This window comes from Alligator sinensis, unplaced genomic scaffold (genome assembly GCF_000455745.1).
Source record: "Alligator sinensis unplaced genomic scaffold, ASM45574v1 scaffold1286_1, whole genome shotgun sequence".
NCBI lineage: Eukaryota > Metazoa > Chordata > Crocodylia > Alligatoridae > Alligator > Alligator sinensis.
Genome location: NW_005842606.1, coordinates 275,055 through 288,876, shown reverse-complemented (window position 1 = coordinate 288,876; position 13,822 = coordinate 275,055). Strand labels below are relative to the sequence as shown.

The 13,822-nt window shown below is 42.4% G+C and overlaps 1 protein-coding gene across 1 annotated transcript in view; it reads right to left on the bottom strand.

Annotated features, from left to right (window-relative positions):
• IMPG2 (interphotoreceptor matrix proteoglycan 2) overlaps window positions 1-13,822 on the bottom strand; it is an 86,623-nt gene that overhangs the window by 15,549 nt on the left and 57,252 nt on the right. Inside the window, exons 8-11 of the mRNA XM_025214787.1 lie at window positions 11,047-11,208; window positions 6,942-7,000; window positions 5,100-5,117; window positions 2,566-2,810 (exon numbers count right to left, since the gene is read on the bottom strand). Of these exons, the coding sequence (XP_025070572.1) occupies window positions 2,566-2,810; window positions 5,100-5,117; window positions 6,942-7,000; window positions 11,047-11,208 (484 nt within the window). The remainder of the gene's footprint in view (window positions 1-2,565; window positions 2,811-5,099; window positions 5,118-6,941; window positions 7,001-11,046; window positions 11,209-13,822) is intronic.

Sequence of the window (13,822 nt, the reverse complement as noted above, 5' to 3'; positions counted from 1 at the left end):
GATGCGTTTCAATACGGACAAGTGCAGGGTGCTGCACTTGGGCAGTAGTAACCGGCAGCACACTTATAAGATGGGAAACTCCCTTCTTGAGAGCACGGAGGCAGAAAGGGATCTTGGAGTCATTATTGAACATGGGCCGACAGGGCAAGGTCACGGTCGGCAGGGCTAACTGGACCTTATCGTGCATCCACAGATGCACCTCAAGCAGGGCCAAGGAGGTGATCCTCCCCCTCTACGCGACACTGGTCAGGCTGCAGCTGGAGTACTGTGTCCAGTTCTGGGCACCCCACTTCAAGAGGGCTGTGGACAACATTGAAAGGGTCCAGAGGAGGGCCACCCGCATGATCCGGGGACAGCAGGGCAGACCCTACAGTGAAAGGCTGTGGGACCTGAACCTGTTCAGCCTTCACAAGAGAAGGCTGAGGGGGGACCTTGTGACCGTCTATAAACTCACTAGGGGGGACCAGAAGGGTTTGGGGGCGACCTTGTTTCCCCTAGCGCCCTCCAGGATAACAAGGAATAACGGCCACAAGTTGTTGAAGAGTAGGTTCAGATTAGATATCTATAAGAACTACTTCACAGTTAGGGCGGCTAGGATCTGGAACCGACTTCCAAGGGAAGTGGTGCTGGCTCCTACCCTGGTGGTCTTTAAGAAGAGGCTCGATGCCTACCTGGCTGGGGTCATTTGAGCCCAGTTTTCCTCCTGCCCAGGCAGGGGGTTGGACTTAAAGATCTACAAGGTCCCTTCCGACCCTACTTCTATAAGGAATAGTTCAGCATTTGAAAGGTATTTGTTTCCACACACCCCAAGTTCTCGCCCCCAGTCACACTTAGGGAATTGAGTTAAAGGCTGCAGAGCAAGGAAGTTGTTCATAGAAACTGCAGGATACATGGGACAAAAATCCAGAGCAGTTTGTTCCCCTTCTTATCTTACACTTACTATGAGAATCTTCTTAAACAAAGTCCTTGCCAGAATGATTGCGACTCTGGGATACCTTCTCAGTTACTTGAAGTAAGCACCAGAGGAGGAGGACGATAGGGCTGTGTGAAATGGCACTGTTCCAATTTGGATTTGGACTTGGCTGTTTTGGAGGGACAGTTATTTGATTCAGTGTTTCAGATCACTGTCCCAATTCGATTCGACCAAAACCGTTTCGGAATTTCCACACTGCTTTGGAGATTCGGCCATAGACTATAATGGGGAATCACTAAAATACCTGTAACTTGGTCATTTATTGGCTGAAAACTGCAGGAATGGTAGCCCCTTCTGTGGGAAAAAAGTCTGTTTAGTTTCAAGGAGATAGGTGCAGGGGTTTTTGTGAAAGTACACCTCAAACTGTTCAAAGCAAAACTTGTATCACTTGCCGGCAGCAGCAGCATTCCACATGCAGATCCAGGGGCCTGTGCCCCCTGGGAGGGCTGCAGGTCTGCGCCAGACTCCTCCCGGGGGGGATGTGGACCCCTGGATCTGTGCACAGGATGACAGCAGATTGCCGCTGCTGACTGGGGCCAGCGCCAGCACTGGGTTCTTTCCAGCACTCGACACAGGCTGCACCAAGCAGATTCAGGTGCTGGTGCTGGCCCCAGCTAGCAGTGGCAGCATGGTGTCATCCCGCACACAGATCCGGGGGCCCATGCCCCCCGAGAGGGCTGCAGGTCTGTGCCAGACTCCTTCCGCGGGGCCTGGGCTCCCAGATCCGCGCACAGGATGGCAGCAGGCTGCCATCCCTCCACCAGGGCACTGGGATTGGAAGGGACCTCAGGGACAGTTCAGACACTGGCCAGCTACACATGTCAGTATCAGAGCAGCCCCTTCTTCTTAGTTTCTGTTTCCCTGCAAGCCCAGCTCCGAAACTCTGAAATTTTCCAAAACATTTCAGATGCTTTTGTTTCATTTAAGAGCTTTTTCTCTGTTTCCCATTCCAATTCGGATTTGGTGTTTCAGGCATTGAAATGGGCCAGAACACCTCTGAAATGAAATGGCTGCCAAAGTTTCACATAGCCCTGGAGGATAACTACGGATGGACGGCACTCTCCACTGGCAACAACAGGAGGAGGACTTGGAAGACAGCAGCGAATCTGCTGTTGGTCTGTGCTGCTCAGAGCTACTAGGCTGAAATTCCACTATTTGAGCCCAGTTAATAAATAGTTTATAGATGGTTTGTAGATGCCCTCAGCACTAAAATTAATTTTGCCCTTGGAAAATGCTGTTGTCATCACATCAGCATCATCCAACTGAAATTGGTATGCTCTGTGCTACACAACAAAGTATATGTTTATTTTTATATTTCCATTTAGCTACTGATGATGTATTATTGAAACCACCAGTACATACCGGACAAAATTAATACATCCAAACAACAGTAAGAGAGAGACTGATCCAGTGAGCTAAAACTGGGACCCAACTGCTAATGCTTTGGCCATGCTGACTACAGGAAAAGGAGGGACCCTGAGAACACATTACTTCATATAATTTACTATTTGCTAAGCCCTTGCAATATCCTTACAAATTTTTTTAACACACATAATGCATAATTAACACCAACAACATTTCATAGTACACACCATTAATGAGCTGCAGAGAAACAGGGTCCAAAGCCAAAGAGATGTTTTCAAGGAAAGAATTCTTTTGAAGTATATCAGCAATATAATCTCGGAAGTCATTGATCGTGTATACAACAGTTGGGCTATCGCCTATCTCCGCGAAGGTGTCATCCTCCACTTTGTTGGACTGAAGATTAATTAGATCCCAGGTGGCATTAAGGATGGCTTTGCCATCAAAAATAGCAGCATAGTAAACTTCCACACCACTGAAGTTTTAAAAAGAGAAAAAAATTATAGATCAGAGCTAAAAAATTCCTAGCTATCAAATATTTTGGTCATTCTGAAGAGACAAAATTAACACTTTCAGAAACAGTACAACATTTTATGATGGCCTTGGTAAAACAGATTTAATTCTTTTTACTTTTGTTTCTACCTTCTATAAAATAACTGTACTGAGAGTCAAAGTCTATGCTGTGAAATATTCAGGCCACCAGATCATGGAATCTAGTCGTCACAGTATTTCCACTTATAAGGGGTGGAAATGCCATGAAGAAGTCATGAGTTTGACTTGATATCATGGTCATTAACAGTCACACAAGTATCCACAGGTAGAAATACTTTGTGGATAAGAATTCAAAGGTTTTACTAAGACTTGTTAACACCATGGATGGCTGCAAGGCATAAAGCAGCCTGGAAAGAAGTAGATAAACACAGATATAAACACCTGGGAGTCTGTGATCACCCTTGTTGTGTAGCTAAAACCTGCTCTAAATGGTGTTCTTGATAGCATTTAAGTTGTGTCCATTTTACCATGCATGCCTAGAAAAGTTTAATTTATTTCAATGTTGTTTCTCCTCATTAAAGAGCATTTGTTTTGTATCTCTGCACAGATGATTTTTTCATACCAAACCTACTCTATTTGATGAACTTTCATCTTAGAAGCATGTTTGGATTGACTTTCCTAAAAGACAACACAATGATCCATACATTGGACATGAGCACAAGGGAACTTAGGATAGTTTATTATATTTTGGCTGTACACAGTGAGCAATGAGAAAATTAAGTAATCTGTGAGTTGTTAGAAAAACCTGCTCTAGAGGCAGGTTCTTCATGCTGTAGAGCTGGAATGCATTGCTAAGTAATGTCTGGGTTTAGAGAATCCTGTAGTAGTACAATGGGGCCAAATAAAGTGGGGGCGTAAGCAGCAAATGGAGTTGTATTCAAACCAAAACCTTGATGAAGTTTTGCTGTTGTGACTGGCCAACAGTAGCCCCTTGTAGGTACGTCATGGGCACCGAGTGTCAGTATGGCAAATGGAAATGAAGCAAAATAATGAAAAGCAGGGCAAAAATAGAATACGGTATGCTGGATAAAAATAATATTTGGATTTAATAAAACTATGCTGTCAGTTGCAGTTAATAATGGCAAACTAATAACTACTAGGTCATCATATATCTGAAAATGGGCCAAAACATCTGCTACTTGGAACAGAGCCTCTCTGGATAGTCATGTGCGTACTTTCATGCAGACGTGATTGCTAATAGGGGATTGGCTTTATTTCTTTTCTGTCTGCACAAAGATTTGTGTTTTTAAATCCCATTTTCTAAAATCAAGTGCTTATTCTTTCTATGGTTGCTTATGGAAACTAGATACAGCATATACTCTTTTCTAAGGTATGTGTTAGACCTTGGCCTTGAATAAATTACGAGCCTATAATTCTATGACTCTGTCATAGAATAAGAATAATTCGAAAACTGCCTGCAGGAAATTGTTCCTCTTTGATACCATTTCAGGAATCTCCCTGACAACAGGTCAAAGACATGGGATCCTAATTCAATAAAGGCCAAGTATTAATTCCTTCTAATATGGGGTTAAGGTAGAGGGGTAGGGGTGTGTGTGTATGTGTGTGTGTGTGTATAACCACTATATAAATATGCATGCATGTATGTAAGTATGTGTACACATATTTTATAACCATTATATGTATAATGGTTATAAAATATGTATATTTTATAACCACTATATAAAATATTCCCTAAATAGGCCTAGACATATTTCTCCTTTCAACTGGAAAGGTTGACCATCAAAAATGGCCTTGAAGCACCTAACAGGATTATAATTTGAGAGTTACTGTTTTCTTATTTATTTTTAAATGTCATAGTTGTAAAACAGATTCCTAAATAAGGTTCTAGGTGCTTTGCCACAAACTACAAGAAAAAAAATGAAATAGCAGCTAAGCAGTCTTATTTTGTCCCCAGAGTTTCCTGCAAGAAACACAGCTAAATAGCCGATTCATATCTAGACAGACTCTCTCATGTGACACTTTCAGATTATCACTGTAAAAAAGAAGATTGCATTAGACATATTTGCAGCCTGAAACAGGTCACCTTCTTGTGGTTTTAAGCAAATCCATCCCAGAAGATAATATTTATACAGGATAAACACTTAATTCTGAAGCCATAACCACACTTCCATAATAAGTGCCAGTGTCTTGCCACTAACAAGCTTTTACCAGTATATACTGTGATAATATGTATTTAAAAAGTTGCCTTTACCTTTCATCCTGTGGAGACCTAAACATTAAAAAGACAAATAAGTATGAGAAATGAGGAAGAATACCATTTTACTTTAAGTCTTCTAACAGGGGTCTTCTGGCAGCAGCTCTGAGATGCTTCAGAGCAGGCAAATATGGGGGGGAAAAACAATTAATAGATTTACAAATAAATCATTAGCGTTATGACGTGGACCAAATTCTGGTTTCAGTGAAGTCAGCTGAAGATTGTTTATTTGATTTCATGGGGCCAAAAAAAAACAAACTAAGAAAAACCAATTACTCTTTAGACATTCGGCCATCTAAAGAATACCTCTATTGAAGTCAATGCAGTTGCACGACAGTAAAGGAGAAGATAATCAGGGCCAATTACTTTACTTCAGGGATAGCTCACAATCACATTTACTTTAAGAAATATAGAAGATGGGAAAAGAGCAGGGCAAAAAGCTCAAATGTCAGTGTAGAACGGGCCATCTTTTATTTGTCTTTGAAAGCAAATTCAGGGCTAATGAAAGGCAGTAGACTGACAGCAGTGGAAATTTGTGAATGGGCAGAGTGCACAGGATTTTCCATACTACATTTGTTTGAATTCTACCTGCTACTTAAATTTAGAGTTGAAAGGTTAGACAAGTTTCCGTGCTTCCTTGGTGCCTATTTCTCTCACAGACAGAGCCAACTATTAATTAGCTTGGGATGGGATGGAAGCCTTTTATCAATTCCAGACCACAATATGGACATTTTACATACAAAGATCAACTAGCAATTGACATATAGTAACAAATCATGAGAAATGGGGCTCAAGATGAACTTGTCAGTGGAACTGGGCAAATGCAACCAAATGCATGCCTACAAATAATCTTTTGACTGTTTGTTTACTTCATTCTGCAAAGATCTTTTTCTCTGGTGTCAGCATGCACATGAGGGAAAGAAGGGGTCTACTCTTGTGCAACAGGAAACTGAAGCACAGAAATAGCAAAGGATTTGTCCATGAAAACCAGGAAGTCAATGACCGAGAGAGACCCTGGACCAAGGTTTCCTGATTCCCAATCCAGTGCCCCAACCAAAAGACTATCCTTCATCCCTTGCAATGCTTAATGTAGTTAGTTTCATAATTGAGCTTACTGCCCGGACTGTTTAGAGAAACATTGATTACAGTACAGCTTGGCACAGACAGAAGTGACAATTTTTGCCTGATCTGGCCCCTGAAAGCACTCTACAGCCAGGACCAAGTATAAGTGCATGGCTGCAGAGTGCTTTAAAATGGCCCTATCCCCTGCAAGAACTGCTTAGTCAATCATTTTGTAGAACAAATACATTTGAGCAAGTCAATGTTTTCCTATAAGAATCATGAGCAGAAAGAAGGTAAAATATGTCAGACAATGTGTTCAAAATGATTCACCTAGCTCTCTTAGTGACCTAGAAGCTAAAGCATTTATATTTTGTCATTAATCTTCTGAGCTATCCAGGCTTCCCTAAAAGACCGGGTAAAAGTGTAACTATACTTGAAGGAGTTTTGTTTTGTTTTTAAGTGTTGCTTGATTTCTTCTGCATTTGTTAATAAATTCAGTCAAATTGTAAACTTTCTAGAACATTGTGGATTTATCAGATATAGATGTTAAACGGTAAAACAAAAGCCTTTTTTTTTTAATTTAGTGTAAAACTGTCCTGGCTGTAGAACTCAAGACAGACACAGAAGACAAGAGGTTTTAGTGGTTGTCAGTAGCAGAAAAGAAAGCACCTAATTACATTTGTCTTGTTTAGAAATCATCAGTAACTGTAAATAACATCAGTTCTTAGAACACCAAAATATATTTGATACACAAAAATATTTGATTTATCTTCCTACCTGAATTCTAGCACATGGATATTCTTGAACCCAGGTAATCCTTCATATGCATTTTGGACCTATTTGGAAAAAAAGGAAATATGGTGTACTATCAATAATACTATTATCTTTTTCATTGGCACTGACATACATTATCAGCTAGAAGTGGAAAATGGGTAGAAAATACACACCGCACTATATAAAAAAATGCTATGATCTGTTAGATATAATGGAAGAGGAAATGGAATATAATAGTAGAATGCCTTAGCTGAATATGTAAATAGAGCTGAGATGGCTTCTCTATTATTACAAAACCAGAAGGGAACTGTTAATATAGCCAGCACCTATAACACATCTGCTGACATTTGGTTGTACACTGGGAAGGGAACTATACAGCCAACTGCCTATAATAAAGTTATTTCCAACAGGTAAGTGTAAGGTTAAAACATAATCAGATAATGTACAAGACCTCGTAACTGGAGGTTGTCAGGTCTCTTGACAGTGATACACAATGTGGACTGCTCCCTTGCTAATCTAGCTCAAACTCTTGGTTTCCCAAAAAATGTTGACTGCCTCCCAAACTCTTTTAATTAAATTTAGGCAAAATGCTTGCGATGTAGGCCCCATTATAGGTGATCCGAAAGCAGAGCAATGACTCAGAGCACCAGATAATGAAGAAAACAGATCATATGGGCTGTCCGGAATGCCTTAAATAGGTGAGAGAGAAGCTAGACAAGCTTTCTGGTACAAAATGCTCCTACACAGGTCTGGGAAAGAAGTAGGCACAGACTAGGTTGAACGCTAGTTAGAACAATTACATCTCTCCCAACTGTCAAGATAATATCTCACATATCTTGCTACTTAAATATTCCCTGCATCTTCAGAGCTACACCACTGCAACTCTCCTGAAATAGGTAGAGAGGTCATGGGTTTCAATTGCAACACAGCAGATTTAGATTGGATGTCAGGAAGTTGTTTTTTTTTTTAATTTATTTTTAGCTATGAGGGTGTTTAAGTGCTTGAACAGATTACCAAAGAGATTACCTTTAGAAGTTTTTATGTAGAGGATACTCAAAATACTTGTCTGGGCTTGTTTAGACAATGATGCTTCTGCTTTGAGCAAAGCATGAGACTAGATGACATCCTGAGGTGTCCTGACATCTTCCAGCCATATTTTTCTACGATTTCTATTACAATATTAAAAGTTCAGGAGTAGAAGAAAGAGAAAGTCCCCTAGCTGGAAGTGTAGCTGGTAGGTGGACTCTGGAAATGCAGGCTCTGTTAACAGGAGATTGTGCTGCATTGTGAATCACAAATAAAAAATCACTAGCAATTTGCTTCAAGTTGGAATAGAAAAGTTCTGTGATTCCAGAATGTTTTATTCTTAAAAATCCCCTTCTCATTTTAAAAATCATCTCTGGTGAGACTCTCGCAATACAAGTACCACTGATTTTTTTTTAAAGTATCTTCTTTATCCAAGCACAGAGAGGTCTAGGCAAGGGATCAAAGGAAGAGAACATCAAGATGCCACATGGCCCCTCTCCCAGCTGACTTTTCTTCCACATACTCTATGGCACTACTACTTGGCCACACAGCTAGGAAAATTAAAAATGTCTTGCCTAAGCAAGCAACATATGACAGTCTTAGTGATGCTCTTTGGCTGCAAGAGAGAGTACATCTATTTTCCATCTGCCCAATATCTGGCATAGGGTTAGTCCCAATTTAATGGATTCAACAGAATTTGCCAAGGAAAGCCCCAACTAATAAGACTGAAAAGGGAGTAAAAAGGGAGAGAGAAGAATATTTATTATGGCTTGTACTTTATAGCACCTAAAGTCTTATGCCTCTCATAAGACAAAATTCAAATGGGCTCCCTGCCTGCAGAGCTGATAGTCTAAATTTAGATGCGACAAGCGAGGGGTTGGTGTGAAAAAAGTTACAGATCAGAGCAATATTACATGGAAGTTCACTTTAAAGCACAACACACATGTATTAGTGGTACAGTGCAGACTTTTTCCCTTTTTTGTAATAAAAAGGTTAGATATAGATACAGATAACCTTTTTATTAAAAAAAAAAATCCCATATCTATGTTTGGGGTAGAAAATACTGTTGAGTCACTTGTAGACATCACAAAAGAGGTGCATTTTCAAGCCCTAACTCAGCAAACATTCTAGCTTTAATTCTATTTGCTTTCAAAAGGACTTAAATTGGTATTTCAGTACTTTGAAGAACTGCTTCAATAAATGGACTGAAGCAAGTAGTCAAATGTTCAGCTGAATGGGGACTTAAATTTGGAGTTACCACTGATTTGGCAGCCTAGATCAGAGGTTCCCAATCTGTGGTACACATACCACCAGCGGTATGCAGACCACCTGTCATTGTTACGCAGCAGCAGCAAGTAAGGGCTCTCAGGGCAATCATGCCTAGTGCAGGTGCCTGGCAGAGCACAGCTCCGGCCAGTGCTGCACGTTGTAGCGAGGGGTGCAGCCTCTGGCAGGCTGGCTGTATCTCTAGTGCTCCCCACACACACGTGTAGCTTTTGTACACTCCAGGCATGGGAGGGAAGCTCCCCCTTGTGGGATGGGGAAGGTAGTGGGCTCCAGCACGCAGGGCTTCCCTCTTATGCCTGGCAAGCATGGGGAGTGCCAGTGATACAGACTGCCTCATGGGGAGCTGTGCTCCTTGCTGCAATGTACAGCACTGGCCCGAGCTTCACCCAGCCAGGTGGCCAGAGTGCCCTGAGCATCCCTGCCTGCTGCCACACCATGGGAGGAGTGCAGGGGTCCCCACACCCTCCCCCACACCCCACACACACCCACACCCTGCTCCCACGACCCCCCAACATACCCTATGCTCCCCCCCACACACAGTTACACTCCTTCACACACACCCTCCTACACACCCTACCATACACGCCCACACCCACCTGGTGGTACTTAAGTTTATATAATTTTAAATTGGTGGTGCACAATGTGTCAGAGTTTGGGAACCACCAGCCTAGATTGCAATGTCTTGTGAAAAGTGTGACATGCCGTCATGAGAACTCCACTCTACCTGGAGAGAAGGGAACAGCACCCTGCTGTTTGGTGACCTTCATAAACTTCTCTCAAGTAATACATTATTTTGGGGAGGATCCTCTGTGCTAATAGCAACATAACTGCTGTTATGATCATCTGAAGATTCATTCTATTCATTACAATGGATTTCCCCAGGTTCATTTCAGCATTCTGCTTTGTCAACTGAACCTGCTGCAGCCTGGTGTGGCCTAATCAGGCCAAAGAACTTTAGGCAGATTATTCAGTATTGAGGAAGCATAAAAATGTGTATTTAAAAAGACAAGTTATGAGACCTAGAGTTTTAAGAATTACTGAAATTCTATCCTAGACAAAAGAGAGTTCTGGCACTTCACTGAGATTGCCTTAAAGCCCTGTTTCTCTCCATAATTCTATCAACAAGTGTCAATGATGTATTCAGCACGAACAGGAGGACCAACAGTCTAAGCAGCTGTGTAAAAAGGCCAAAAGATAGAACTCAACAACCCATAGCTGCAATCAACTAAGCCATTCCTGCCAAGCAATAACATTTTTATAATAATAAAACAAAATAAGTTAATGTAAGCAGAAAAGAAAACAGAGAACATCTCAGGGATCCAGAGCCCCTTGGCTCTGAGATAAGATGTTTGGTCCTCCCACCGAAAGCACCTTCCCAACTTCTGTTTGCAAAGAAGTCAACTTACAGTATGCCAAATAAAGATGGGGGAAAGAGGAGAGGAGGTTAGTTAAACTAAACCTTGTTCAGCTAGAAGCATGCAGTGTCCCTGCACGCTCTTGATAAGGGATGGCAGCATTAATTCAGACTGGAGAATGTTAACATACTCTAGCAGCAGTGTGGACTTGGTATTCCCAAGACAGAAAAAAAACATAGATCAGAAGAGCAAGAATATTTGTGCCGTTGTGATTTTAGCAAGCAGAAATGAGCAAGAGGCATTTTCCAGCCATAAGGGAGCAAAATCCCCATCTTTTTCAGATGAAACTCTGAGGGAAAGCTGTAGCTAATGCTGCTGCTGTATTCTATCAACATTACCGGGAACCTGTAGGGACAAAAAAGACAAGTAAGGTAAATTACCTGGGAAGTAAACTGCTCTGAGAGTAGTTGGTGCTGTACAGTGGATGGGTCACTCAGCTCCTCGCTGAACTTCTCTCCAGAAATAATAATGCTGAATTCAATCATCTGCTCAGGTGTAGGTTTCACCAGCTTTTCATCTTCCTTCTTTATCTCATTGTTGATCTGGGAAGAAAAAAAATAATATGACTTAATGGTCCTTTTCCTCTTCCCACTTCAGTTATTTCTGCATGCAAACAAATCCTGGCTACTCTCTCTGAAACATATTCTGCACTAAATGTGCTTTTTCCACATGTCCCATGGAGGTTCTAGTTTTATGCTTTATTTTGGAGACTTGCCTCTACCCCTTAGTATTTAGTGAACAAGCTGTGGCTTCAGCTTCTATACCTAAAGGATGCTCTGAGATGCATGAACCTGAACAGTCACCTTCCTAGAGGGCCTTTGATTTAGCAGTGTGGTTTCTTGGGAAGTTCTGGTGTCAATGGCTGGTGTCTCCCATGGCTATACTGCATGGGAGTTTGTAAGCATTATTGCTGCTTCAGGCAGCAGCAATACCTCAAATATAATAAGGGATGCCTCACAGATTCATAGATTGTTAGGGGCTGGAAGGGACCTTGCAAATCATTGGGTCCAGCCCCGCCACTCTAGACAGGAAGGCAACTGGGGTTAGGTGACCCAAAGCGAGGTGACTGTCTAGTCTCCTCTTGAAAGCCTCCAGGGTAGGTGATTGCACCACCTCTGGAGGGAGTTTATTCCACAGTCTGGACACCCTGACTTTGAAGGAGTTTTTCTTCGTATTAAGCCTAAAGTGGCCTTCCAGGAGTTTGTATCCATTGGTCCTGGTCTTCCCCAGGGGTGTCCTAGTGAATAGTTGTTCACTGACTTCCTGATGCACTCCCCTGATATAGTGGTAAGCCGCTATCAAGTCCCCTCTCAACCTTCTCTTCTTTAGGCTAAAAAGGCCCAGGTCCCTCAGTCTTTCCTCGTATAGCTTGCCTTTCAAGTCCCTGATCATATGGGTGGCTCTTTTCTGGACTCTCTCAAGTTTTTCAACATCCTTATCAAAGTGCAGTGCCCAGAACTGGACACAGTACTCCAGCTGTGGTCTCACCAGTACTGAGTACAGCAGGAGTATCACTTCCTTAGTTTTACATAAGATGCACTGGTTGATGCATGCTAGCGTGTTATTTGCCCTGATGACCACCGCCTCACACTGATGGCTCATATTCATACAATGGTCGATCATTATCCCTAGGTCCCTTTTGGCCGTGGTGCAAATCAAGCTGTCACCACCAAGCCTATATGTATGTTGAGGGTTGTTTGCCCCCCGATGGAGCACTTTACACTTGGAAGTGTTAAACTTCACCTGGTTCTGGTCTGCCCAACTCCCGAGCCTGTCCAGGTCAACCTGTATCTGCAACCTGCCTTCTGACGTAACCACATTGCCCCATAACTTGGTATTGTCTGCAAACTTGGCCAGTGAGCTTTTCACTCCCCAATCCAAGACATTGATAAAAATGTTGAAAAGCACCACTCCAGGCACAGACCCCTGAGGGACACCACTGGCCACTAATGTTCAAAAAGGTTGAAAACCACTGCAGTGGAAATATGTCCCAGTATCATCCACCTCTTCCCTTTCATGCTCCGCAGCCAGGTTCTGACTGGTTTGGCTCCCTTCTGCGCACAAAAACAAGAGTGCCCTTTATGAAGTGATAATAATCACCAGAAATGAATTGGATGGGTGGTTTGAGTTTTATTTTTATATCTCATATTTATGAAATGGAAACGTTGTTTGGGAGGTTTGTAAAACATGTTAAACTTCACAAAGAATACTGTTGTTGTTTAAACTATCTTTGCCAAAGGAAATCAAAGAAAAATTCAGCAACAGAAACATTTTAAAGCTAATGAGCATCTGGTGCTATATATGGCATTAGAAATTGACAACATGAAGTGTGCTACAGTTCTCAAAGCTTGTGCTACATATAAATCTACCTTGGTTAGTCTGTAACCAAGGTAGATATATATGTACCCTGTGTAAACCTATTCTGCCTTCTACTTGCCTTGATACCAATAGCTAACTACATTTTTCTGCTCATTAGAAATAGAATTATTTCTCCAGAAACTCAGCTGCCATCACATCAGTGAGTGACTTTTAAATCAATTGGAGCTGCATTCATCAACTGTTGGGCCACAGTTGGAGTACTGCGTCCTGTTCTGGGCACCGCACTTCAGGAGGGATGTGGACAGCATTGAGAGGGTCCAGAGGAGGGCCACTTGCATGATCCGGGGGCAGCAGGACCGGCCCTACGGGGAGAGCCTACAGGACTTGAACCTTTTTGGCCTTCACAAGAGAAGGCTGAGGGGACCTGGTGGCTATCTATAAATTTACCAGGGGGGACCAGTGGGGAATGGGAGAGACCCTGTTCACCCGAGCGCCTCCCAAAGTAACAAGGAATAACGGCCATAAGTTGTTAGAGAGTAGGTTCAGGCTGGACATTAGAAGACACCATTTCACAGTCAGGGCAGCTAGGATCTGGAACCTGCTTCCAAGGGAAAGGGATTTGGTGGTAGGGGTCTGTTACAGACCCCCACATCAAGGGGAAGAAAGGGATTCGGGGTTCCTGAGGCAACTCTCGGAGACCATAAAAGCTAAAGAGGCGGTAGTCATGGGGGACCTAAACTACCCAGGCATCTGCTGGGAGTCACAGACAGCAAAGTCCCACCACTCACGCAGGTTTCTAACCTGTGTACAGGACCTCCACCTGACACAGGAGGTACA